A 23,282-nucleotide genomic window follows, 5' to 3' on the forward strand; every position below is an offset into this window, starting at 1 on the left:
GAGACTAAAAAGCATGAGGGAGTCAGGCAGATGTTCCCTTCCCAGAAGTGGCCAGTGGGCAGCAAAACCTGGCTATCCCCTGGATGCTTCCCACGCATGGCTAATGGCTAAAGTTCGGACAACATGGTCCTTAAAGAACCCAGTTCCAAAGGGGAGAGGCAGGCATGGGCCATGGTCTGCCCATCTTGGTCAGCTAAGGAGGAGGAATCATGGGCTCTGTTGCCTGGAGACAAGGGCACTTGGGTGACCTAGGCAGCAGACCTGAGAACATCCTTGCAAAGAGGTGGGAATGGATGCTGTTGGTAGTGCCCGAAGACCTCGAACACAATGGGCTGGCTCTTGATGTATTCGATGAAGGACTTGGTCACCTCTACTGCAATCTAAATGGAAAAGGGGGGAAGCATGGGTCATATCTGTAAGTGCTCAGTGTCCATAACAACTCCACACTCCAGGCCCAGCCCTTAGCACAAATCCCAGTTACAACTTCCCTGATATTCTGTCTTCATGTCTGCCCAAGGATCATTGTAAGCAGCTTTCGGGAGCTCTGTGCTGACCCAAGGCTCCAATTTTAAACCTATTACTGACACTCTGATACCTAGCTGTAATGTCAATTTTCCAGCGTGGCATTGAAGGTTCTACAACCTGATGCCAGATGGCCTCCAGGACAGACCGTTCAGAGGAGAAAGAGTGGATGGAAAGGGAGAACCCTGCTTAGCCTTTGGGTTAGCCTTAGCATTCAGGCCTTTGGGTGTTGGGGGATAAGGGCCAGCACTTACATTCTGAACATGGTAGAAGCCAAGAGGGGGTCCCCTGCCAGTGTTCTTCAGGGGTTCAGTGGAGAAGGCCTCATCGTGGCGGTGGATAAAGCTGAAAAGAAAGAAGTTGGTGAGAGGACTTACAGCAAGGACCCATGGCCTCACCGGGCATTACATGAGACCGAGTAATCCCTAGCATAGCCTATGTGGGCCGCACACCCCTCAGGACAGTTCCTACTTCCCAGCAGCCCAGGGCATAGACAATGGGCTCACTTGAACTGGCAGAAGATGTCAGCATATTCGGCCGAGATACTGGACGCCTGCAGGACTGTGACCCGGAAGGTGAAGGTACTGCCCAGACGGAGGTGGTCCAGGGCTGTGTCTAGGGGTCCATCCAGGGCAGCCTTCTCTGGGCTATCTAGGAGGCCTTCAGGAGGCACAGCTGTTGGGAGCCAGAGCAGAGCGATGGGGTCTCAAGGTTTCGTGCTCTTCAAGCCCTGGTCTCACACATGCATGATCCGCACAACGGAGCTGCACCCACCTGAGCAGGTGTTGTTGTTCACTTCATCGGCTGAAGGCCCAGCATCAGCCCCCTGACCCTGGCCTTCTACAATGCGCAGCTCCTCCTGGGAGGTCCCTGAGCGGGACATCCCCACCACAGGGCAGGACTCAGACTGGAACTGTGAAGACAGAGACAGCTGGAGAGCTAGCTGGCTACGCTTAGGGAACATTGTCACAGGCTATAGGGATCTGTTCACTGGGGCCTGGGTCTCTAGCATCCTGAGCCAGACTTGCCACTGGCCCCTAGGTGAAGCACCCACCTCTCTAGGCCTCCATCCCCACGGCCGTGAGTGACCCTGACACTCTGGTTTAGGTGAGTTGAGAGAACACTCCACCTGCCTCTGTGCAAAGACATAGTGAAGGTCTCCAAGGAATCACTCCTGGCCTTAGTTCTGCCCCCCAGGTCACCAGGCACTTCCTGGGGGAGGTCACAGGCAGACTCTTGGATACCCTTACACTGAGATCTTGAGTCAGAGAGCCAAGTAAGCACTCTGGGGAGGGGCACTATATGGACTCAACCTCTCTACTGTCTCCTGAGATAGTTCTGTCTGTGAGGACCAGAGGTGGGTGGCTTCAATGAGGTCATCCCCATTCCCATAGGTGTTGGGGAAGGCAGGAAGAAGGATGGTAGAAAATCTAGAATGTTGTGGGGACCCCAAGAACGTCTAACCCAAGAGAGGGGGGAGTCGGGGGTTGCCTATTCTAAAAGTTGGCTCTACTTACCAACTCTATGCCTTGCTGTGTGAGACTCAGGAAGACGGATGGACCAAGTGGGTCCTGACAAACTGGGGAAGTGACATTGTGTGTTTTGGACAGCAAGGGATGGGACAGACACGGTGCTCAGGGAGAGGGGGAAAGACCCATGGAGCCCTGCTAAGGCTGGCCCTCAGAGCCTAGGGGTCAGTGGAAGGGGTTCCCCAGTGTACAAGGGAAGCCTTCGTAGTACCTTTTCAAAGTGCTGGTCATCGAAGGAGATTTTAGCCGTTCCTGACTGACGGACACCTGATCCATAATCCGGAGCCTCCTCATCAGCTGCAAGAGGAACAAGCAGGGGTTGGTCAACTTGTTTTCCTTAGGGGACAGAGTGGGGACAAGTGGCCCCAGGACCTTAGAGAGGATATAGTAATACATGACCAGATTTTTGTTTCTAAGGCCGTTTAGCCATCTAGTTTTTGTTTGTTTGTTTGTTTGTTTGTTTTTTGTTTTTTGTTTTTGTTTGTTTTTTTTTTTTTTTTGGTTTTTTTTTTCGGAGCTGGGTACAGAACCCAGGGCCTTGCGCTTCCTAGGCAAGCGCTCTACCACTGAGCTAAATCCCCAACCCACGTGATCAGATTTTTAATACCTGCAACTCGGTAGTCACCAGGACACACTGACCACACAGACACACAGGTAGGTTCTTACCAAGGACCACTAATTAGAGCCAAAGCCTTACATAGTCTGACACTGACCTACCTGATCTTGGTGCTCAGAAGAGAACAGGAGGGTCCTGATACACCTCTGCCACCCTCCTCAGAGGCCATGGGCCCCACTGTGCCACTTCTAGCACTGGGGGTAGTTCTGCTAACAGTGTCTGATAGCCAGGTTCAGTGGGTTACTGAACAAATGGGTTCAGTGGACGAGCCACAGGGCAGGGAGGGGTGGCAAGGTTGTGTGTTTCCTAAATTCCTTTCTTCCACTGCCAGATAGGGAAATATTAGTGGCAATCCCAAATGTGGTAAAATCCAGTGGTCTTCATATAAGATTTGGGGACCAACACAGATCAAATTTCATTGCAGCCCCGTTTGCTGAAAATATGACTTGGGGGAAGGCAGGGCTGTGGCTGACGAAAGCCTGAGCTCTGAGCCCTATGCGCCTTCCCGACTGTAAGACCTCATCTGATTCTTGGGGGACCCACTGAGTCGCAGTGAGTTTAAAGTGGTAGCCCTTGGAGATAGGGTCACTCACCAGCCCTCCTAAGGATCCCCTCAGGGGCCCTTCTCACAGAGAACAGAACAGGACAGTGACTGTCCTCCACGAGGGCTGTGGGCAAGCCCCTTGGACTCTAGAAACACAGGGACAACATGGAGACCTCTACCCAGTGTCGTGAGAGCTGCTAGGTGAGAGAGGAGGAGGGCCTGACAGGATAGGGGAGGAAGGCCTCAGAAAGGAAGTTGTTCTGGATGCTCCTGTTCCCTAAGTGTGGGTGTCGCAGTAACATTCTCCTTCCAGCAACGTGGCTAGGGTGGCACTGAAGTCCAGGCTCTCACGAGCTCGCAATCCACCTGCTCCCCGCACCTTGCCAGGTGGGACCTCTGAATCAGGGCCAGAGGAACAGTGGCAGAGTCCACTCATCTAAGTAGTCGTGAGCACGTCACGGCTGGTGACAGGTGGGAGCCGGGGTAGGACTGGGGGTGGGAGGAACTTTTAGAAATCACAGGCAGAGGAGCAATACAGCCAATTATTAACTTAATTAGAACCAACACCACCTAATGTGACCAAAATACCAGGGAAGTGATTAGACATTTCAGACTAGAGGAGAAAGAGGCACACGGTGGCTCCCAATCATCTGTAATGGGATCTGATGCCCTCTTCTGGTGTGTCTGAAAACAGCGAGTATATTCAAATATAAAAAAAATAAATCTTTGAAAAAGAAAAAGAGAAAGAAAACCCGTGGCATGTAAGAACCTGAGGGTACACGCATATCAGTAGTATTTGGGGTATGAGAACTTGGGGCTATGAGCCTCTGAGGGTATGAGAGCCAGAGGTCTAGTTGGGACATGATAACCTGGCGGGAATAGGACACTCTAGAGTAAGTGAGAACCTGGGAGTAGATAACACACTGGGGTGTTGGCTTTCTCCAGATCCTCCAGGCACCCATACTGTGCACCCCAGCCTAACCACAGCTAACCTGTAGCTCCCCACGTAGCCGCACTCTGTTGCTTTACCTCACCCTCTCCCAGGGTGCCTGGGAAGCCAAGGGCAGTGAGGATCCCAGGAAGGGAGACCATGGTCTAGGGCAGAGAACAGTGACTTTGAGCTGCTGTTAGGACAGACACTACCACTGACTTGCAGATACCTTTTGAGCCATGACCCTCACACTGCTCTCTGGGGTCTTACAAACGTTCTCACCGTGCACGAAGTACATTATAGGCCTATAGGTGAGCAAACTGAGACCCACGGGCCCCTGCAACGGCTAGTCCTAGTACCACCTGGCTGCGATGGAGGGAGGGGATAACAAGAAAAGTGTCTGCCTTTTACAACAGTCTCTGTTTTCAGACCCACAAATGAGCCGTAGCTTCCGGCTTAGGCCTGTGCCTAAGACCAGCACCTAAGCGGGGGAAATAGAAAAGAAACTGAGGCAGCTGCTGAGAGAGCTACTCTGACAGGGACTAGCAGTCTGCAGGCTCCCTCGGCTATGTGGAAAGTGAATGGTAGACTACGCTGGCAGACAGTCCACACTGCTGGGAGGCACGAGGCAATCTCTGGGTCCCCCTGAACAGTGGAGACTCTGGCTCAAGGCAGATCAGGCTCAGGCATCTTGGACTGATCCAGATAGGCATCCCTATCTGATCCAAGACTCTAGGAAGCCAGAGCCAAGGGCTCAACACAGGGGACTTTCCCTTCAAGCTCCACCTGTCCACTTGCCTGGGAAGGTGGAAAAAGTTTCACGTTGGTCATAGGGAGGCTGGGGGTCCCAGGGAAGACCAGCTTCATATTAACTCCTGCATAATATTATTCCTCCCCCCTCTGCCTGTAAAGGCAGACATTCCCCAGCCCCCAGGGACTCGGGGCCACACACTACCCGATCCCATACACACACCTGAGATGGCCTGCACCGCCACACGGAGGAAGCCTTTCACCTCTCCCTTTTCGCTGACGATGGCCACGCGGTGCACCAGGGGCACAGGGTACAGCAGGTTGCTCAGGTATACGAAGGCCCTGCAGGAGCAGAGCCACAGTCACAGGCGACCCTCAGAGTGTGCTTTGATACCAGTGACACCAAGGCCGGCTCACACACAACATGAAGCTGCAAAGCAGAGCAAAGCCGGCGAGACAGCCAGGGCGAACCAGCGCAGCGAGGTGGGCTGGGAACAGGCAGGGGGCGGGGCAGCGAGGTGGGCTGGGAACAGGCAGGGGGCGGGGCAGGGGGAAGGTTTTCAGTGCTCAGAGGAGACAGGAGGTGGAGACACAGAGAGGAGGGAGTGGCCTCAGCAAGTAGAGGGCACAGCCCAGCTCAGCCAGGACGTGGCTGTCTGAGAAGAGAATAGCCGAAGAGAGGGTTTCAGCCTGCTTCAAGGGCTGAGGACCTGGGCCGAACAGGGACATGCTAATAAGCTTCAACCCTTAGAACTCTGATGCCTGCTTCCCATGGGGCGTCATCAAGCTTCTCAACCTTAGACCTCCCTCTACAGTTCACCTGGAAGTCAGGCACAACCTCGCTCTAAGTGTCACCCTCCTCAGGGCAGATGCAACATGGCGTGTGTGCCTGTCACCCAGAAGCCTGGGTACTGCCCTAGACCTCCTTTCTAGTCAACACCACCACTTGCTAGAATCTTGCTGGAGCTCTCACTGCCGCCCTGCCTCTTACTGTCCCAAGAAGGTGGACTATACTGTCACATAGAAGTCCCCACACCCTCAATGACGCCCAAGCTGCTTACAGAATCATCCAAGCCCCAAGAGGTCCAGGCTGGCCAGCTCCACCTTACTGCCCTGAAGTTCAGCCTCCATCTGGCCACAGGGGCCAATGGCTCCCTGGAGCATCTGTCTACTGTCATGACAACAGCCCGTTTTCATTCTCCTCTCAGCTCCGTCTTCTGACTTTTAAGAATCTATCTGTAGACTTCCTGGTTCCTGAGCTTCTTTGTATATGGTAGGGCCTCAGCAAATCTAGCAAAAAAAATCATCTAAATCAGGCCTCACACGGGCCTAGGATAGCCTCCTTGGCATCCCTCCATGGGACTCACTTACCCTAGCACAGTACCCTCTCAGAAAGAATGCTGGCCCAAACTCTTTTACTCTGTGTATCAGTCAGGGAATTGCTGCAGAAAGGATGTGGAGACCAAACTGAGGAGTGTGTGTGGCTAGCCACAATGGCAGTCAGATGAAGGCCTTGTGCTGGGTGTTCAGGACTCCTGAGCTAGACTGAAACCTACCTCTGCCATCTGAAGGCCCCGATACCCTAGGCTGCCTCACCAGAGGGCTCAAGAGGCAATGGCACAGAGACAGCTCTAAACCAACAGGGTCCGGGGTCCAGGCTGTTCACACGGGATCTGCCGGAATGGCAGAGGAAACCCTAGGTCCATGAGCACCCGCAGAGAAGCTCATAGATCTCACACACTCACTGCTTGACCTCCCCCACTGTCTGGAACTAGTTCTACCCAGGGAGGTAGAGAGATAGGACTGCAGTAGATGGCTATCCAGGCTCTCTTTGGGGCCTCTTGTAAAGTGGGGTGACTCCTGAGAAGTAGGGCTCAAAGAGGAAATACACGTCCTAGGACAGCTGCTGCTTCCCAGCACCTGGAAGGTAGCTTACCACTTATGTCCTAATAATGGGGCCCCTCCATTTAGCTAGCTGTGTCCTCCTCTTTTATGGATGTAGAGTCTAGAGTCTACACCATGGCCCATTAGAGTAGGCACTCGGGCCCATTTCACAAGAGAAGAAACTGAGGGATAAAAACGTCAGGCAGAAGCCAGGGCTGGCAGCAAGGGCCAGAGCTAGGACAGGACCCTCTAGGTCACTCATTCTCAGTCCTGCAGATCATTGCTTGTCAGTGCAACTAATCACAGAAGAAATCTTGTATTGCACCTTTAGGAACTTCCTTCCATTGGGGGGAAGGGAGGAATCTAGGATGCCATGGCCCACATCCAAACTGGAGGAAAGACGTGGCCCACATCCAACCCACCCTGATCTCTTGTTGGGAGCTGGGGTTATGTATCAAAGAAGTATCATTTGTGACTAAAGCCTCTAGATGCTCCCTGACCTCATGATCTTCGGACAACTCAAATGGGAACTGTGGGTCTGGCTTCAGCTGTGGGGTCAGATGTTGGCAAAGGCAAAAACAATGCAATATTCAACCTCCCCTTCCCCCACTTAAATGACAAGCCCACTTGGCACTGTAGTGAAGTCATTCAGCTAGATGAGCTCTCTGAGCCTGGACTGCCTCCTAGGGTCAGTGCTGGCTTGGAAGGGGCCACAAAAAAAAGGGGCTGAATCTGGAAGATTTCTGTGCCCTGCTCTGTGTAGGACTCAACCAGCCAGCCCACCTGGGAGATGAAGGCACCCAGGCACCCACAGCTCAGAGCAGGGACAATGTACTCCAGTCCTCATCCTATCTGTTCTCCAGGTACCAGAAACAACTAGAAACTAGTGTCAGCCACTGCAGGGTCAGAACGCAGCTCTTGCCAACCTTCCCAGTCACACACCCAGCTGCTCTCAAGATCGGAAGAACTCTGCCCACGGCCATACCGGTAAAGGCAGGAGGCCACAGCGCAGACCTAAGAGGCTCAGAGGGCTGCACCAAGCTGTTCAGCATAGCCTCTAGCTGGGTCAACATTTACTTATCCGGTGCCTTCCCTAGCTCCTCCCCCAGACCCTTAACTCTGGTTATCCTCTCTTGGTTATCCTCTCTGCAGTGCGCCCCCTGCCCCCATCTCCTGGAAGTGTGTTGAGTGTGCAAGGAGAGCCTCTGGGCCCACTTAATCTGCTAACTCACCCACAACCCCAGGCCACCTGACACCTGACCATCAGAGACCCTGCATGTGAGGAGGGTCCCTGGCTATGCCCACGAGAGGGCCTGCCCAGGACCCAGAGCACCTTAAAGCAGGCTAAATGCCCGGGAGAGCAGAGGAGGGCAGGACGGGCAGAGCGGCACGTGTGGCGAGAGGCAGGAGGGAGGAGGCAGCGCTAACCACAGATTGGTGAGGTACAGAGGCACATGCTGGGACCCGGGGAAACCTTTCCAGGGGGGACAAGAGTGGGCACCCCAATTTTGCTTAAGCTTTGGAAAGAGAGCCAGCAGCTACCAGAGGATTAAACGAAAGCCAAGGTGGAGCCTTCCTCAGGGCTAGGCCTGCATAGCTGCTGCGCGGAAAAGCCAATTCTTGCCAAACCAAAAGGTGAGGGTGTTGCCAAATGAAGCCTTGCACAGACCACCCCGTGATACAGGGGGCCGGGCCTCTCATGGGTGACTTTTGCCAAGTTTGGTCATTTTGTGAAATCTCAAATCCACAAGAGGGGAAACAACATTGGAAGGACCCAGCTCTTTTCATGAGACTGCAGAGACCAGACCCCATTTCTCCTCATGTCATCGTTTCCTGTGTCTCCTGACTGACCCTTTGCCTACCTGACACCTGGAGCCACTCCCAGGGCCCAGTGGGCATGGGAGGTCTGGTGCTATAGCCCAAGGCGTGGTGAGAGAAGCCTGTCCAGAGCTGGCCCAGAGTCTGCATCTGTTGCCTAGGCCCAGCAGGGTAGAAGTCCAGACCCAGGGCATTTGGGAAGGGGATTCTACTCATTTGTCCGGTTGGCTAGTTCATCATACCTAACACTAGCTGATGACAGAAAAACTACTCAGAGCAGATCCCTGCTACCTTCTGAAAGGGGGAGGAGGTCTCAGGCCATCACTCCCACTCAAGGAAGGAAGGAACTCCACAGAAAGCCCATAGTCTACAAGGGACCATCCTCAGACTTCAGCTTTCGATACCTGTGCTCCGAGATCGAGAGTTCTAAAACTCCCGTAGCGCTACAAGCGATCTTATGCTCCAGGAGAAGATGCTATTAAAACTATGCCTGTTCCATGCAGGTAGGCTACAAGCCCTAGTATTTCTGAAGCCATTTGCCTTAGTAATGGAGCTAACAGCTAGACCTACGTCCTTGCGGTCCACTTCCCCAACCTCAGCCTCTCTCACCTATCCCAGAAACCAAGTGGCCAGGGCTTCTCTGTAAAGGTGACATGCCCATCTCACCATGCTAGCCTGGGAGGTCACGGGCTTGGGGCTACTCTCATCAGCTGGGCTCCACAAGATTAAGGCAGGTAGAGGCCCCTCCTCCCTTGCCCATGGGGGGGTCACAGCCCTGCAACTTCTCAGGGTACCTTCTCTTTGGACTACAGTGGAAGCTGAGTCCCCAGACAAGGGTTTGGGACAGCCTGCCTGCGGACTCCTTTCTTCCCCTCTCAAATACCCCCTAAGCCCTGCACAAGGAGTCTATGGCGCCAGTCTTGGCCACTTCCTATGGCCACTCCAGTAACTATCCCAGCCACCTAGGGTGAGCACCAGGAGTTCTTGGCTGTAATGTGTGTTCCTATCTCTCTGCCACTGGAGCCAGACTCTTCCCCGCTGAGCCAGGGCATCTATCTCTCCAATGTGCCCATGTCCCGCCATGAAGACACAAGAGGGAACCTGACTCCCTCATCCCCCTCAGAAGCTAGCCCTGGCCTGCCTGCCTGCCTGGCCTAGAGGGTCGGGTGTCTGCCCTGATACCCACAGCAGTGCTCCTGAGGGAAAGAGCTGGTTCCTCCCCAGCATGCGCGCCTCAACCTCACCAACCTTCCTACTAAACTGAACAGGGGGGGCCGGTCGTAAAACGGGTCCTGGCCGTCGCACAGCGTGTGCTCCGGAAAGACGTCGTCCTCCAGGTCCTCCTCCTCCTCCTCCTCCTCCTCCTCCTCCTCCTCCTCCTCCTCCTCCCCCACGCTCTGCTCCTCGGCAGGCTCGGTGGTGTCGGAGTCGGGGCTTGAGAAGGTGGGGGAGGGGGTGAGAGCAGCCATGCGCTCGCTCATGCATGTGTTGAGAAGAGGGTAGCTGTTGCAGCCAGAGATGACTGAACTGAGGTTAGTGCGACAAGACAGAGAGAAGTTAACACCAGCTACTCCGGGGGGGAAGGTGGGACAGGGTTGGGAGGGACAAGGAGCACTTCTGTTTAAAACTAAAACACCAACCATCAAGAAACGCTGCTTTAAGAGACAAGAAACGAAAACGCACCCTGTCTGGGCTGGGAAGAGAAAACAAAACACAACACCCCAAACTAAGGACAACAAGACCCATGGGGTCGGTAGAAGGTTCTGGAAAGCACCACCAATAGGTGTGAGTGAGAACAAGGGTCCAAGCTGGCCGTAGCCAAAACTCTTGAAGGACCTCCTTGAACAACATGGGGTCGGAGGCTGGGCGCAGACACCAGATTGGAAAACAAGGGGAGAGGCAGTAATCTCTAATCTTACCTCTGTGTTCCCGCCCCTCAAAACATCAGTGACCCGGAATACCTGATTCTAGAACCCTGGGTGCTTGGGCAACACGCGCGCGCGTGCGCGCGCGCACACACACACACACACACACACACACACGAACGGACATGTAGCACAGTAGGTATAGGCAGTACTACCAAGATGGCACTCCAGGTTCCCTAGAAAAGCTGGGTCTACAGGTATGTGAGGAGGAATGACTAAGGGAGTAGAATGTGGCTTCTTTCCTGCAGGCGAGGCCAGTTCAGGGTCTGGGCTCTGACCCCACCTACCATCTCACTTCCTCTACAAGGAAAGGGAGGAGGTGCCCACCTGCCCACCAGCCGGAACCAGGGGAAGCGGTCATAGAAGGGGTCTCCACCAGTCACCACATTGTCACAGTCCTCAACGACGCTGGAGGGGACCTCTGCAGCCCGGTCATACATTTCCCGCATCAGGTCCAGGCGTTGCCTGTTGGGGTTCAAAGATCATATATGATCAGACCAATGGCCAGAAATAGCCTAGCACCCCATTACTCCTAGAACATCAGACTCCAGTGTCCTGTCCGGGTCAGTGGCCCAGAGTTCTGCCAGCTAGAAACCCCTCTGTGGTCCTTAGAATTCAGCATCCATAGGAAACTTACAAATGAGAAAAAGTTCACCACCAATGCCTCCCAAACCCTCCTCGGTGACAGCAAGGCGAGCTGAGCAGGCACACAGAACACGACAGCAGAGAACCGACTGATTTGTGGTGCCTTAGGGCAGCTGAGAGCTGACAGAGAAGCAGGCAACTCAGAAATAGGATTCGCACTACAGCCCTGAAAGCTCTTGTAGTGAGCTCTGGTGAGGCAGGAAGGGAATGGAGAAGACAGTACTTTTAAATTCTTTTTCCCCAGGGGGGCAAACAGTAGGAGGAAGAACATGAGCTTGTAAACTCTAGGGGCCTCTAAAGGGATAAACGCCCACTTCTGATAGTCATACATTTGGCCTAGCTTTCAGGCACACGCAGATAGAACGAGAAGAGGCTATGGCTGCTAATCATGCTTTCCTGTCCATATTTCCCATCCTCGGAAGGCCTGGCTGACCGAGAAGAATCCTCTCTCTCTAACTCAGAGGTTCTCAACCTCCTGATGCTGTATCGCCTTAATAGCTCATATTGTGGTGATTCCTCAACCATAAAATCATTTTCACTGCTACCTCATAACTGTGGTTTTGCTGTTATGAATTGCAGTGTAAATATTTTGTGTTTTCCCATGGCCTTAGGAGACCCCCAGAGGGAGTCAAGACCCGTGGATTGAGAACCACCATTCTAGCTCATCCCTAGGGAGATCCAACAACTCATCAGTGAGCCTGCCTTCTACATACAAACCAACAGACCCTAAGTCCACACCCACCTTTCCTTTTCTAAAGTCTTACACACTTGACCGATGTTCTCTCTGCTTTAAGTCACCTAGGACAGCAAGAGACTAGGAGGACCCCTTGCCCAGAGCTGGCCTCATTCCAGGAAGCTGGCCCATAGAGACCGGTTGCTCCATATTTTCCTCAGATGTCCAAAGAACATTCTGCTTTTCCCACTCCTGGCCTGGCCTGGTGTCCAGGCATGGTGTGCTCCCTATTTCCAGGGCTGTGAGTACATTCTACCCTTCTCATGCAGATATCTACTTCATCGCCCGGTCGCTGTTGTATGTGGAACTTGGCATGAATTAGAGGAAGTGTCCATGGAGGCAGAAGTCCTCTTACAACACACAAGCATTGGAGAAGTTCACTTATAGGAGCTCTTTCACTTGTCAATGTCCTCAGCTTTCTAAGGACTGAGACGACTTCCCTCAGGCATGCAGAGTGGAGAAGCCAGGGACCCCTTGTCCTCTGAGGCCCTTGGCTCAGACATGGCTGGACACTGAGCCACCTTCCAAGCCCCTCTGCTACCTAACTGCTCCTTTAGTACCAGAACAAAACCATTAGGCCAGGAGACACAGTTGCACTGCTGTGAAGCAGAGCCCAGCCTGTTTCTCTCCCCAGAGACCAGCCTTATCCACCATCTGCCTCACTGCCCATCCTCTGCACCTGAGTTTCTCTAGCGTCCAGTAGTGAGTGGCCCCATTCTTCTGGTCCTGGACCTCCACGGCCACGATGGTCCTGGGGAAGGGTCGTGTCTCTCGGTCTTTGGCAGCTTCTGGGGGCAGTAGGTCTGGCGGCAGTGGGGAGTACAGGGTATCTGTGAGGAGGACGAACTGGAACTGGACCTGTCAGGGGCAGAAGATGACATTCATCCACCCTGTGCTGAGTGGAAGCTAGGTTTCCAGGGGGCTTTGCTCCATCCCCCTGAGAGCTCAACTCTATATTCCAGAGTTCACCAAAGCATCCAACCGACTGTTGAAAAATGGCTGCCACCACCACCTCCCATCCCCACCCCACCACCTGCCTATTGACTCCCAAGCAAAGCCAACAGGATTATTTATTTCAGCCAGTCCCAGTGCCTCCCTCAACCACTCATACTGGGTACCCCCTGTATACCCTAGGGTCAACCGAGTGCTGGGACTGTGTTGTGACTGTAAGCAACTAGACCATCACTCATAGGGAACCCGCCTCTGATGGGTCCCACCTTCTTCTTTAGCTCCACACTGATGGCGTTGGCCTCCTTCAGGAAGATGGCATTGCCCCACAGCAGGTCCCGTAGAGAAGTGAACTGGTACCACTTCCATTTCCGGAAGGCCCACAGTGCCAGCTCACACTCCCGCTCCGTCCACTGGACTGTGGGAGAAGCCATGTGGGTCATCAGAGAAAGCCACAATATAGCCTACCATAACCTCTGAAAGGTCAAGATGCCACAGGACTAGCTCTGAGTGGATCCTGTACTCGGTCCACACTAAAGCTGGAGTGGCCAGTTAAAGGACAAGTAGTCCCTCCATAGTCACTGTAACCCGACGAAGATGTTGAAGGGCAGACTAACTAGAATAACTTGCTGGGTTCCAGCCCTCTCTTCCTAGATAGAGCCTCTGAACAGCTCCTCCCCTGCTGGGCTGGGGCCCCAACGCTTGCATTCCTGATTTCACACTATTCCTCTTGGAGTGGAGAAAGTAGACCCCAGGAGAAAACCCAGTCAAACAAGCAGTGTGGCAAGGCTCCAAGTCACCCAAAGATTAAGTAGGCTTCCCAAATGAGCTTCCCATGTATGTTGAAAATCAAAGCCTCTCTGTGCACCACTGTGCGGTCTTTGGTGGGCCCCACAGAGCACATAGTGAAGGGGATGAGCTCTAGTCAGCACCCATGGTTCTGGCCCACTCCCATTAGCAAACATGTGGCCTATATGTGTGAGATGTGTGGTCACTTGTTTCAGTACAACCTCCCAAATCCTGCCTGTATGGTAGCACCCAGGATGAATGAGGTTTATCTCCCAGGGCAAAAGTTTAGACCAGTCGGCCTCCGGTGAGTCACCTGAGACCTACTCTCTCAGGCCCTGTTGGCGGGGAGCCATACCATCTCAAGAGTCCCTTACCTTCATCCTCTGGTTCTTCCTCCTCCTCGTTCACCTCTGGGTAGTACCTGGAGTCCATCTGTTTCTGTAGGGCCTCCAGCTTACTCTCATAGTCCTGAAAAGACAGGCAGGACTTGTGGCTCCACCATGGAGACTGAGATAGCCTCAGCTCAGCCGCCAGAGTGCAAGAGAGGGGCCAGTCCAGTAGAAAGTGTGGCCAGAGAGGGCACAGGCCCACTCTCCCAGTGTGCTAGAGCAGGTAGGGCGCTGTGAATCTGAGTGGGCATCCTCACCAGCCTCTGCTGCTCCAGCAGGTATGTGGCCTCCTCCCGCTCCCTCCGGTACTGGTCCTCCAGCTCCTGGAGCCTATAAAAAAGAACACCAGGTGAACACAAGGCCATCAGACACGGCAGGCAAGCAGCCGGCCCTGGGCCTCACCTCTGCTCCATCTCCTGCTTCATGTCAATGCCCTGCTTCTCCAGCAGTTCCCTCTGGGCAAAGGCCCAGTCCACTGGCTCAGCGGGTGTCTCTGCACAAGGTGTTCGCTCACGCTCCTGACGAGCCTGCTCGGGGTGGTTAAACCGGAACACGTGGCTTTTTCCCATGATGATGCGGTTTCCTGGGAGATTGGAGGCAAACCAACGTATGGATTCTAGGTGCTGGATTCCAGGGATGAGAGACAAAGGGAGTGGGGAGAGAGGCACTTCCTCTGCCTGGGTATCCCAGTGCCATCTACCTGGGGAAGAGCACCCAGCACCCCAAACCTTGGCTCCAAATCACCTTTTTCCTTGTAATGGGCCATTTGACTATGTGGCTTTGTACTTGGTAAAGTTTAGAGACAAGGGCTACAGAAGCCCAGAAAGGATTAGGACACTGATAGGAAAGCAGATGCAAAGACTGCTCGCTGAGGTTTCAAATGAGAGCAAGCCTTTTATCTGGACTTAGGGTTGGAGGCTATTCCCACTGCCTTCTGGCAAGGAACATGGATACATTTTATCCATGTACTAAGACTATGTGCGAGGCTGAATCTCAAAGTGTTGGACTAATTAGCTTAGTGGAAGAAATTTCAAGGCGTCAGAGCATCCAGGCAGCAGTGGCACGGGCCTGAATGGCTGCTTTTAGCCAGGTTTATAGTAAACATGTGGAGCAAGGACCAGAGCAGAAAGATTTAAAAAACCTATAAAGGCAGCACATATAACATTAGAGCCAAGGGAGGTGTGTACACAAGCCTGTCTAGTAAGTTCTTCCCCGTATCCAGGCACTTGTGCGTGTTCAATCCTCCTGAGCAGCCCTTGAGCAGACAGTATAAAGAGAGTAAGTGTAATGAGAGTAAAGACTGTTGCTGTGAGGACTCCAAGATTCTAGAGATGCCAAGGACACAAAATGTCTTTTGAGGAAAGCCATGGACCACCAGCAAAGCCATCTCAGGAAATAAACTAAGCCTTGTGGGCCACAGCTGGAGAGGCCTTCCAAAGCATCATATATTTCACCACATGCCCTGGCTTCTAAACATGGAGCCACTTACCATTTGCCCTTCTGGGTTTTTATCTTGCCCCAGCCCCATTCCTCCTTGATGTTTTTTCTATTTCTCTCCTTTGGTATGGGAATGTATGCCCTGCCTCATCATATACCAGAAATATGTCATTTCCATTTTGGTTTTACCAGGGCTCACCAGAAAAAATTGTCCCAAGCCTAAGAGGACACTTTAAATGTGGGCTTCTAAGCAAAGGTGGAACTTTAAATGTGTGAAGACCCTTGGAGACAGACGGAATACGCTTTGCATTGTGAGGCACACGCAGGCTGGGAGACTAGGAGGAGAAAGCCATGGGTTCAATATGGCATCTCCTTCAAAGGTTCATAGGTGGAAGGCTAGGGTCCGGTCAGTGGCACTATAGAGAGGTGATCAGATCATGATAGTACTAACTTCATTGATAGATTAATCTATTGATGAGTTCATAATTGATGAGTGACTAGGGGGTGGGGCTTGTTGCAGGAAGTAGAGGGAGTGTCTTATTCCCAGAATCTTCTTGTTCTCTCCTCTGCTTCTTGGTTACCAAGAGGTGAGTGCCTCTGTCCCGCCATACTTTCCCACAATGATGGCCTGCCTCACCACAGGCCCAAAGCAGTAAGCATGGGATGAGCCTCTGAAACTGAGCCAAAAGAAATCCTTCCTTCCCTAAGCTGTTCTGTCACAGCAACAGATGGTGACAGACTCTCCTGTAAGTCAGTTCCTTGAGATGCCCTCCTTACAGTGCTTAATCGCAGGGAACTGGTGCTGGGAGGGTGTTAATCTCTCCCACTCTTACTGCTCTGTAATATCACAGTTTGGACGAGCACCTGTCTATTGCCTGTCCTCTCTCCTGAGCCTAGTCACCAAAGTGGCCATTCAGGACCTCCCACCCTGACTTCCCACGCACCATTAACCAAGTATTCTGTGAGTGGGGCCTCCTCTGCTTTTATAGTGTCAGGTCTAGGCACTCTAGGACTCAAGTGCCCAATTTGGGAACTAGAGAGTTTCGGGGGGCTGAACTGGTGCCCATAGTGGAGCTACCTTTTTCTGGGAGCAAACTGTGCTCAAGAGAGAATGAGCACAAAGACCTTATCTACCCAGCAGTCCCCTGGAGCTCCTATCCGTACCTGACCGTAGGATGCTGGGCTCAGTGACTTTCTTGCCATTCACATACGTATCTGCTCCTTCACAGGGCTCCAGGGTCACCACAGCTACAAGATAGAGAAGAGAGGCAGTGTGAGAGGTCATTACTTCAGTGGCTCAGTTCTCCTGGCCCCTGGTAGGCACGAGTCAAGCTCCTCATTCCTGGTCATAGAGTCTGACCATGACCCTTAGAGGAGCCTGAGGGTCCCATCCACTTAGTAAAGGAGAAAATATCAAGAAGGGGACACAGTCCAAGGCTGAGGAGCAATGCTGGGCTTGTCTTCTCAGGTTCTTATTCAGGTCCATAAGTGGGGAGAATAAGAAATAGTGACTAACAGGTCCCCAAGAGGTCCTACACTTCTTTGACTCATCTTGCACAGGAGAGAAAAGGGGATTTATGGACAGGAAAATCTAGGAGCAACAATTGTCCCAAGCACCATTTTAGGGCCACCATCCCAAGGTGGCCAAGTTGGAATTCAGGAATTCAGTACTGGATCTACAGGCCCGAGGACGGTCAGGTGCCTTCTGCCTTGGGCACTAGCCCTGTACTCAGAGGTATGGACAGCATCTTTACATCAACACAGCAGGTCCAGCACTGCGGCAGCACCATCTTCTACAGGGCAGTGGTGGGCAGGCAGGGAAAATAGACAGCTGCTCCCCAGCCAACAGAAGAGCATGCTTTAAAAACCAATCCATGGGACTCACTGTCCCTCTGCCCGTATACATCACTACCTGCTCCTATACATACTTAACGTTCTCCTTGTCCCAGCAACTCGCCATGTCCCGGCCTTCCAGCCTTCAAGCTGGCTCCCCAAAGCAACAGCAACTTGGCCCCAGGAATAACCAGGCCTTTCTCAAACACCTTACTCATAGAGGGAGCCACGCAGCTGTCCTCAAGAGTCACACAGACCCTGTCCAGAAACTGTGATTCAGGATTCACTTAGGGCTGGGAAGCTGGGTGAATGGCGAGTACCTTCCCCTCCCCCAAACCAGAGCTGGCCTCACCAAAACCTGGTCAACGGGATGGGGGTGGGGGTGGGATGGGTGGTGGGGGTGGCACATCAACGCTACCTTCTCCGCCTCCTCGGGAGTCGCTCCGGAAGATGCAGTGTTCCTCCTTGATGAAGTGCCCACTCAGGACAATGTCTTGCCGCCTCTCTGCGTCTTCTCTGCCCACTCTGTTGAAGAACCATGAGGCAGCAGGGCAAGCAGGGCAGCAGAGCCCCAGCACACCCACTGCTGGCTTACTCCTACAGGCAGCCTCCCGGGGGTGCCCAGGGGTCTTTTTTATTGTACATACCAGGATGTATATACTATGGGAATACAGGGGAAGCCAGCAAGGGTGGGCAAGAGGCCACCAGTACAGCATAGCTCTAGGCAAATCCAGATGGCCCCCAAAAGCACTTTAAGAAAAGCATTGTAGGTCACATAGGGCTGATACCCAGCTCAGCTCTTATGGGGAGCCCACACTCCCACACCCATTAGACCCAGGCTGGCTGGACAGGACGATTAGTGCCTTCGTCTTGTGATTCCACCCCCTCAGCTGCTGACCCTTCTCTCCAGCTGGCGACCCATCTAGTCCCTACCTGGTGACGCCATCTTTGATGTAGTAAAGGAGGCATTCAGACATCAAAGGATCCTCGTTCAGGTTGACAAGATGAGGTGTCTGGAGAGAAACAGAAGGGTTACTCTCCCAGAGAGGAGCAGAATCCTCACAGTCCTACCTGTCCTCTACTCTCCTAGACCTGGGCTTGTTGGGGACATAGCGGCTTCCCCATCCTGGCAGAGAAGAAAAGAGACATGGAGGACAAGTGTCCCCAGGGGACCTTTAGTAGGGCATCCAAAACCCCAAAGCCCCAAGCTCAGATTGGCAGTTCCTTGTCAGGAAAAAAATGAAGGGCAAAGAAAGTTCTGGGCCCAGGTTCAGCCCATCCTTACAATAATAGTTGGTTTGGTGGGCCCAGCGCATGAGTATTTTGTGGGGAGCCTGGCTGCAGGGAGATCTGGGAGACATAGTTCTCAGTTCTTGAGAGGCCCCAGGTAAAGTTTAGATAGAATCTAAGGTAACCCTTACATGGGTCCTGGATATGTAGGGCACGGGCTGGTTCCAAGGCTGGCCCTGCGCTCTCTCCCTAGGCTCCAGAAAGCTTTCTCCAGGGGACAACCTGGGAACTGAAGGCTCTCCACTGAAACTATCGCCAAGCAGGAAGACCCTGGCCAAGGAAGAGTCTCCCTGGAGCCTGGGAAGAGCCAGATGGTGGAGTTACCGACCACTGAGCTACCCAGGGCCTGTATGTTAGCTTCCCAACTCCAGGTCATGATGCTGGCCTCCCATCTCCCATACCCATTGACAACGCCTTCTGCCTCCTGTCCCAAATCATTCTTGCCTCAGGCCCCTCTCCCACAGCTTCTTAGGAGCCGTCTTATACCCATGTCCCAATTGAGGATCTTACAATGGGGAAAAGGTGCCAGGATGGGATGGCTTCATGTTTCCCTCAGGGCACCCTGGGGTGAGCCACTGCCACACTAAACCATCAATCCAAGTGCACCCTTGAACAGGGGTATAGAGTCCTGGCCATCAGCAGTGGCCGCCCTCAACTAGTCTATCCAGGAACAACTTGGTACTTGGAAGTCAAGGATAATGCTAAAACAAGGGGTTCTTTGACATAATGTACTTCACATTTGAGCAAGTTAAGTGAACCCTTCTGTGTGTGCTCGGTGAACCAAGCTATGGTGCCTCGCAAGGCCTGGGTAGAGTTCACAGGGACACCTACCTGTCTCCATCCACCAACCTGCCACCTCAAGCTATCATTTGATGCATTGTTCCAAAGTAGCCTCACCTCAAAGGCAGGACAGCAGATTTTAGGGAGGCTGTCCAAACAGGTGTTTGGCCCTATCTCTCAGATGCCCAGACCTCTAACTCTGCTTCCCCCAAAGCAGCCTTTCTTTAACAGAAAGGAGGCCTAGAAACTGGCCTTGGCTGGGGACCAGTGTTATCTTCATGGACTTTCGCTTCTCTACCTTGCAGCCACTGGAGCTGCTCTGGGAAGAAAGGCCAGAAGTTTCCAGGAGCAACACAAACTCAGAAAGGAGGAAGGTCCGCAAAAACTCACTTCTCCAGCCTGGGACTTAGTCCCAAGTCCTGTTCTAATCTTGAGGGACTCAGTCCAAACCTCAGACAGTTCAGAGACACACGGGATGTTACCCAGCCACCAGGATGACCCACTACACAATGGAAAGTCTGAGTAAGGCTGACCCATGCCTGGGCCAGAACCCCATCCTGCTGCTCCTTCCCCCAGGAAATCACCTCCTGCTTTGACATCCACCAGAGGTCAGTGCCACCTTGTACACACTGGCATAGTACCATGGCCCCAGCTCCTACCTTTTTGGGAGAAAACACTCCCAAGGTGCCACCATCTTCCCTCATGGCCACACCCATCTCGGCCAGCAGGGCTTCCCTGGAAGACAGAGTTGCAGTCAGCACAAACTCAGAGGCTTCCAGGACTAGCCTCACCCTGCCTGACCCACCAACCAACCAGGATCTATCAGCAGTGCCCGGGCAGTGTCCACTGGTGGATCTGTGCTGACCCAGAGATCAGGGCTCAATCTCCAGTGGCCAAGGCCAGGTTAGCTGCCTGGACTAGACAGCACAGATTTGTCCCATGGCTGGAATGCAACCTCCCCCAGGGTTTGGGTTTCCAGGGCTGGAGGCCAGGACTCTCGGGCTCTGCCCCCACCTTGGGCTTCTCACCTCTCCATCCGGATGGCTTCTGTCCGCCGTAGCTTCTCCTCCCACGTCTCATTGAGCTCAGCAATGATCTTCTCTGTTTCCTGGGGAGTGAGGCAGAGCACAGTTGAGATCCCAGGGCGTGCGTGCACGTGTGGGGACGCTGTCACAGGATATAGGGGAGCCAGGAAAAGTGACTGCAGAGTGCTAGGGTTCAAACTCCAGATACCTCCCACCCCAGCACGTGAGACTCTAGGAGCTCAAGGTGAACTACAGCAGACATGGCTCTTCCTGCGAACATGCCCCAGAACACAGAGAGCAAAACAAATCCGGAGGGGAGAGAGAGCAAACTCTCCTGGAAGGCACTGGAAAGCAGGTCCCAAACAGAACAGATCTTCCCAGGGTATGGCAGCACGTCTCAATGGCACTGTCCCTTGGTTCCTTCCCCCTTATGTCCTAGAGGGCCCAATCCTTCAGGTGGGTCCCCAAGTCTCAAGTAGGTCACCTGTCCCCTACCTTGGAAGCTTTATGCTCCTTGCTTCTTGGTCACCCTATATTACTCCTCACACTAGCCTCTGTCCCTTGCCTCCTTGGTGTCTCGGTGCCACCCCCTCCTCCCACCTCCCCTCCCCCAGGGGTCTGGGCTTTCTGTCCGGGAGACACCGCACTATGAGTCTGAAAACACAGAGCTAGCCAAGCCCAGTGCTGGGGACCATGGGACACACAGGAGAGGAAAGACATCCAGCCTAGAAGTGGCTCAGTGTGAGCACCCACCTCCCCGCTCTTAGTGAAGACAGCTCAGCAGATGCCAGGTAGAGGTGCTGAGACCCCCCAGTGGCACTCCAGAGGTGAAATAAGACACCCCTATCCCAGACACTGCACAACTCACTGCTCCCTGTATCAGTGCCAGCTCACCCAGTCTCAAGACTCAGTGCAAACCCTGTGCCCTCCCCTAGCACTCAGGGTCAAGGCCACCCAGAGAGGTTCAAGGCACAGTTTACTGTCCAGAAGGCTTGTTCATCCTCTGACCCTCATAACAGCCCAATGCCTGAACGCACTAGCTATTCTGGCTGCTGTGGGTGGGCGGGCACAGTGTACCAGGATGGCCACATGCCAAAGACTTCCGTGAATCTATACTCTGTTCCTGGGAGGTGAGGCTGGACACAAGGCGGGGGGAGTCCCAGAACTCACGAGCAAGAGTCCTCCCTCACTTCTCTAAGTACCTTGTCCCAAAGCCTGGTGCCCATCGCCCACCCAGGAGTGCCCTGGACGAGGTGGCCCTCACCTTCAGCCTTTCAATAGCCTCCTCGCTGCCTGGAGCAAACAAGATGCGCTCGTGGAGACTGGACACAGAGGCTGCACGGCTGGACAGGGCTGAGAGCGAAGATGAGGGGCTCATGCCCACCAGAGCATTGGTCACTGTGGAGAGATCGTTAGGGGCTTGGCTTAGCTCGGCCCCACCACAGTTACGGCTACAGTTCTCGAGATCGGACATGTCTAAGGCTTGAAGGGAAGGCAAGAGAGAAAGGAGGAGAGAGGAAGAAGCAGTTGGGGGGAAAGCAAGAGGCAGGGACAGGGAAGGCAAGAACTGGGAAACACAGGCAAGGCACAGCAGCCTGGCCCAGCTGCCCAGGGCAAGCGCATGCGAGGTCTCCTGTTACCCTCATCCCTGCCACTCGCCTGCCTGACCTACAGGCCCCCTCTTTGTCCCTCAGTAGCACCCACACCCTCTGTACCGCATTCCACTCCACGTTCCCTCTGACTCGGGCTGTTACACAGCTCCTGTACCTGAATCCAAGGCCCACGCCTGCTAGCCACCTCACAGCACTCCTGTACCAGAGGCCAGGAGCTCACCTAAGCTCACTCAGGCACCCCTCCTCCCTCCAGTCCAATGTTCCTTTTCACTGTCTGTGGATGGGTTGCACTTCTGTTGCAGACCCGGCTGTATTCCCAGTGGACCCAGAAGGGTCCCAAAAACTACCTGGAGAAGGTGCACGGAAAGCACTCCTGAGGGACCCCCTACTCTTCCACCACCCCAGAATTCCATCACCCCTAAAGGTGGGGGTTTGGGCTGTGACACTTGTAGAGGTGCCAGGCCCTTCCCAGTAGAAGCAGACACACAGCAAAGCGGCAGCCAACACAGGACAGCACGGGGCACTGGGGAGGCAAACCCCAAGGATCTGGGCCTCAGATGAAGAGACGCTGTGGGGCAGGACTTGGCACAACCATTGCTACGTTCAGCCTCAAGAAACTTCCAGGGACCCAGATGTGGGGATAGCTGGAGCGGGCAGAGGTAAGTCTAGGCCAGAAGCCAGGATAGCATGACTTACTGGACCTCCAAGTTCTCAGGCTCTCAGATAAGACCTTTCTAGGCCCATGAGCGCTCAGGAGTCCAGCCCTAGCCACTTCTGCCTGTGCTCTGCCTCAGTTTCCCACACAAACAGGGATGAACCAGGAATGTGGTTGGGAGGCAGAGGCAATTTCCATGTACCAGCAGGTACTCCGATGGGGGAGGACTGGCTTTACAGCCCTGACGTAGCGGAGGTAGAAGAAGTAGTGGGGTTCTCCCTCCCCACCCGTGCTGCCCTGTGGCCCCCATGGCTGGGACAAAAGCAGGGTACTGAGCAGCAGTGGGGAATACACACATTTGGGTCCTCCAGGCACAGTGTTGGCTATGGGGAAGGCAGGCAGGGGAGGAAGAGACAGAGAAACAGAGCCGTTTGTCTCCCAAGGGTCCATGTACCCACCTCACAGAGTGAATAGCTTAGGATAAAGGAGTCTTCAGTGTACTGACATAGAACCCTCAGAAATCCCAGAAACTGCAACTCGCCCATGGGCTTCCAGGAAACACTCCGTGGCCTGCTTGGACCAGCTCCAAACCCAAACCATGCAATCCATCCAGGTCAAGGCCAGAA

At 53.6% G+C, this 23,282-nt stretch overlaps 1 protein-coding gene across 2 annotated transcripts in view; it reads right to left on the reverse strand.

The window, feature by feature from the left end:
• Kif1a (kinesin family member 1A) overlaps nt 1-23,282 on the reverse strand; it is an 84,568-nt gene that overhangs the window by 25,287 nt on the left and 35,999 nt on the right. The window contains exons 14-33 of one of the 2 annotated variants that reach the window (XM_032901665.1): nt 23,013-23,039; nt 21,653-21,786; nt 20,392-20,471; nt 20,023-20,098; nt 18,227-18,306; nt 17,712-17,818; nt 16,625-16,708; nt 14,426-14,606; nt 14,281-14,353; nt 14,009-14,102; nt 13,115-13,263; nt 12,577-12,755; nt 10,847-10,984; nt 9,843-10,097; nt 5,116-5,234; nt 2,263-2,348; nt 1,297-1,435; nt 1,029-1,197; nt 777-867; nt 262-380 (exon numbers count right to left, since the gene is read on the reverse strand). In XM_032901665.1, coding sequence (XP_032757556.1) covers nt 262-380; nt 777-867; nt 1,029-1,197; nt 1,297-1,435; nt 2,263-2,348; nt 5,116-5,234; nt 9,843-10,097; nt 10,847-10,984; nt 12,577-12,755; nt 13,115-13,263; nt 14,009-14,102; nt 14,281-14,353; nt 14,426-14,606; nt 16,625-16,708; nt 17,712-17,818; nt 18,227-18,306; nt 20,023-20,098; nt 20,392-20,471; nt 21,653-21,786; nt 23,013-23,039 — 2,380 coding nt within the window. Of the gene's footprint in view, nt 1-261; nt 381-776; nt 868-1,028; nt 1,198-1,296; nt 1,436-2,262; nt 2,349-5,115; nt 5,235-9,842; nt 10,122-10,846; nt 10,985-12,576; nt 12,756-13,114; nt 13,264-14,008; nt 14,103-14,280; nt 14,354-14,425; nt 14,607-16,624; nt 16,709-17,711; nt 17,819-18,226; nt 18,307-20,022; nt 20,099-20,391; nt 20,472-21,652; nt 21,787-23,012; nt 23,040-23,282 lie in introns of both variants that reach the window. The other variant, XM_032901664.1, reaches the window with a different exon arrangement.

This window comes from Rattus rattus, chromosome 4 (assembly GCF_011064425.1).
Source record: "Rattus rattus isolate New Zealand chromosome 4, Rrattus_CSIRO_v1, whole genome shotgun sequence".
NCBI lineage: Eukaryota > Metazoa > Chordata > Mammalia > Rodentia > Muridae > Rattus > Rattus rattus.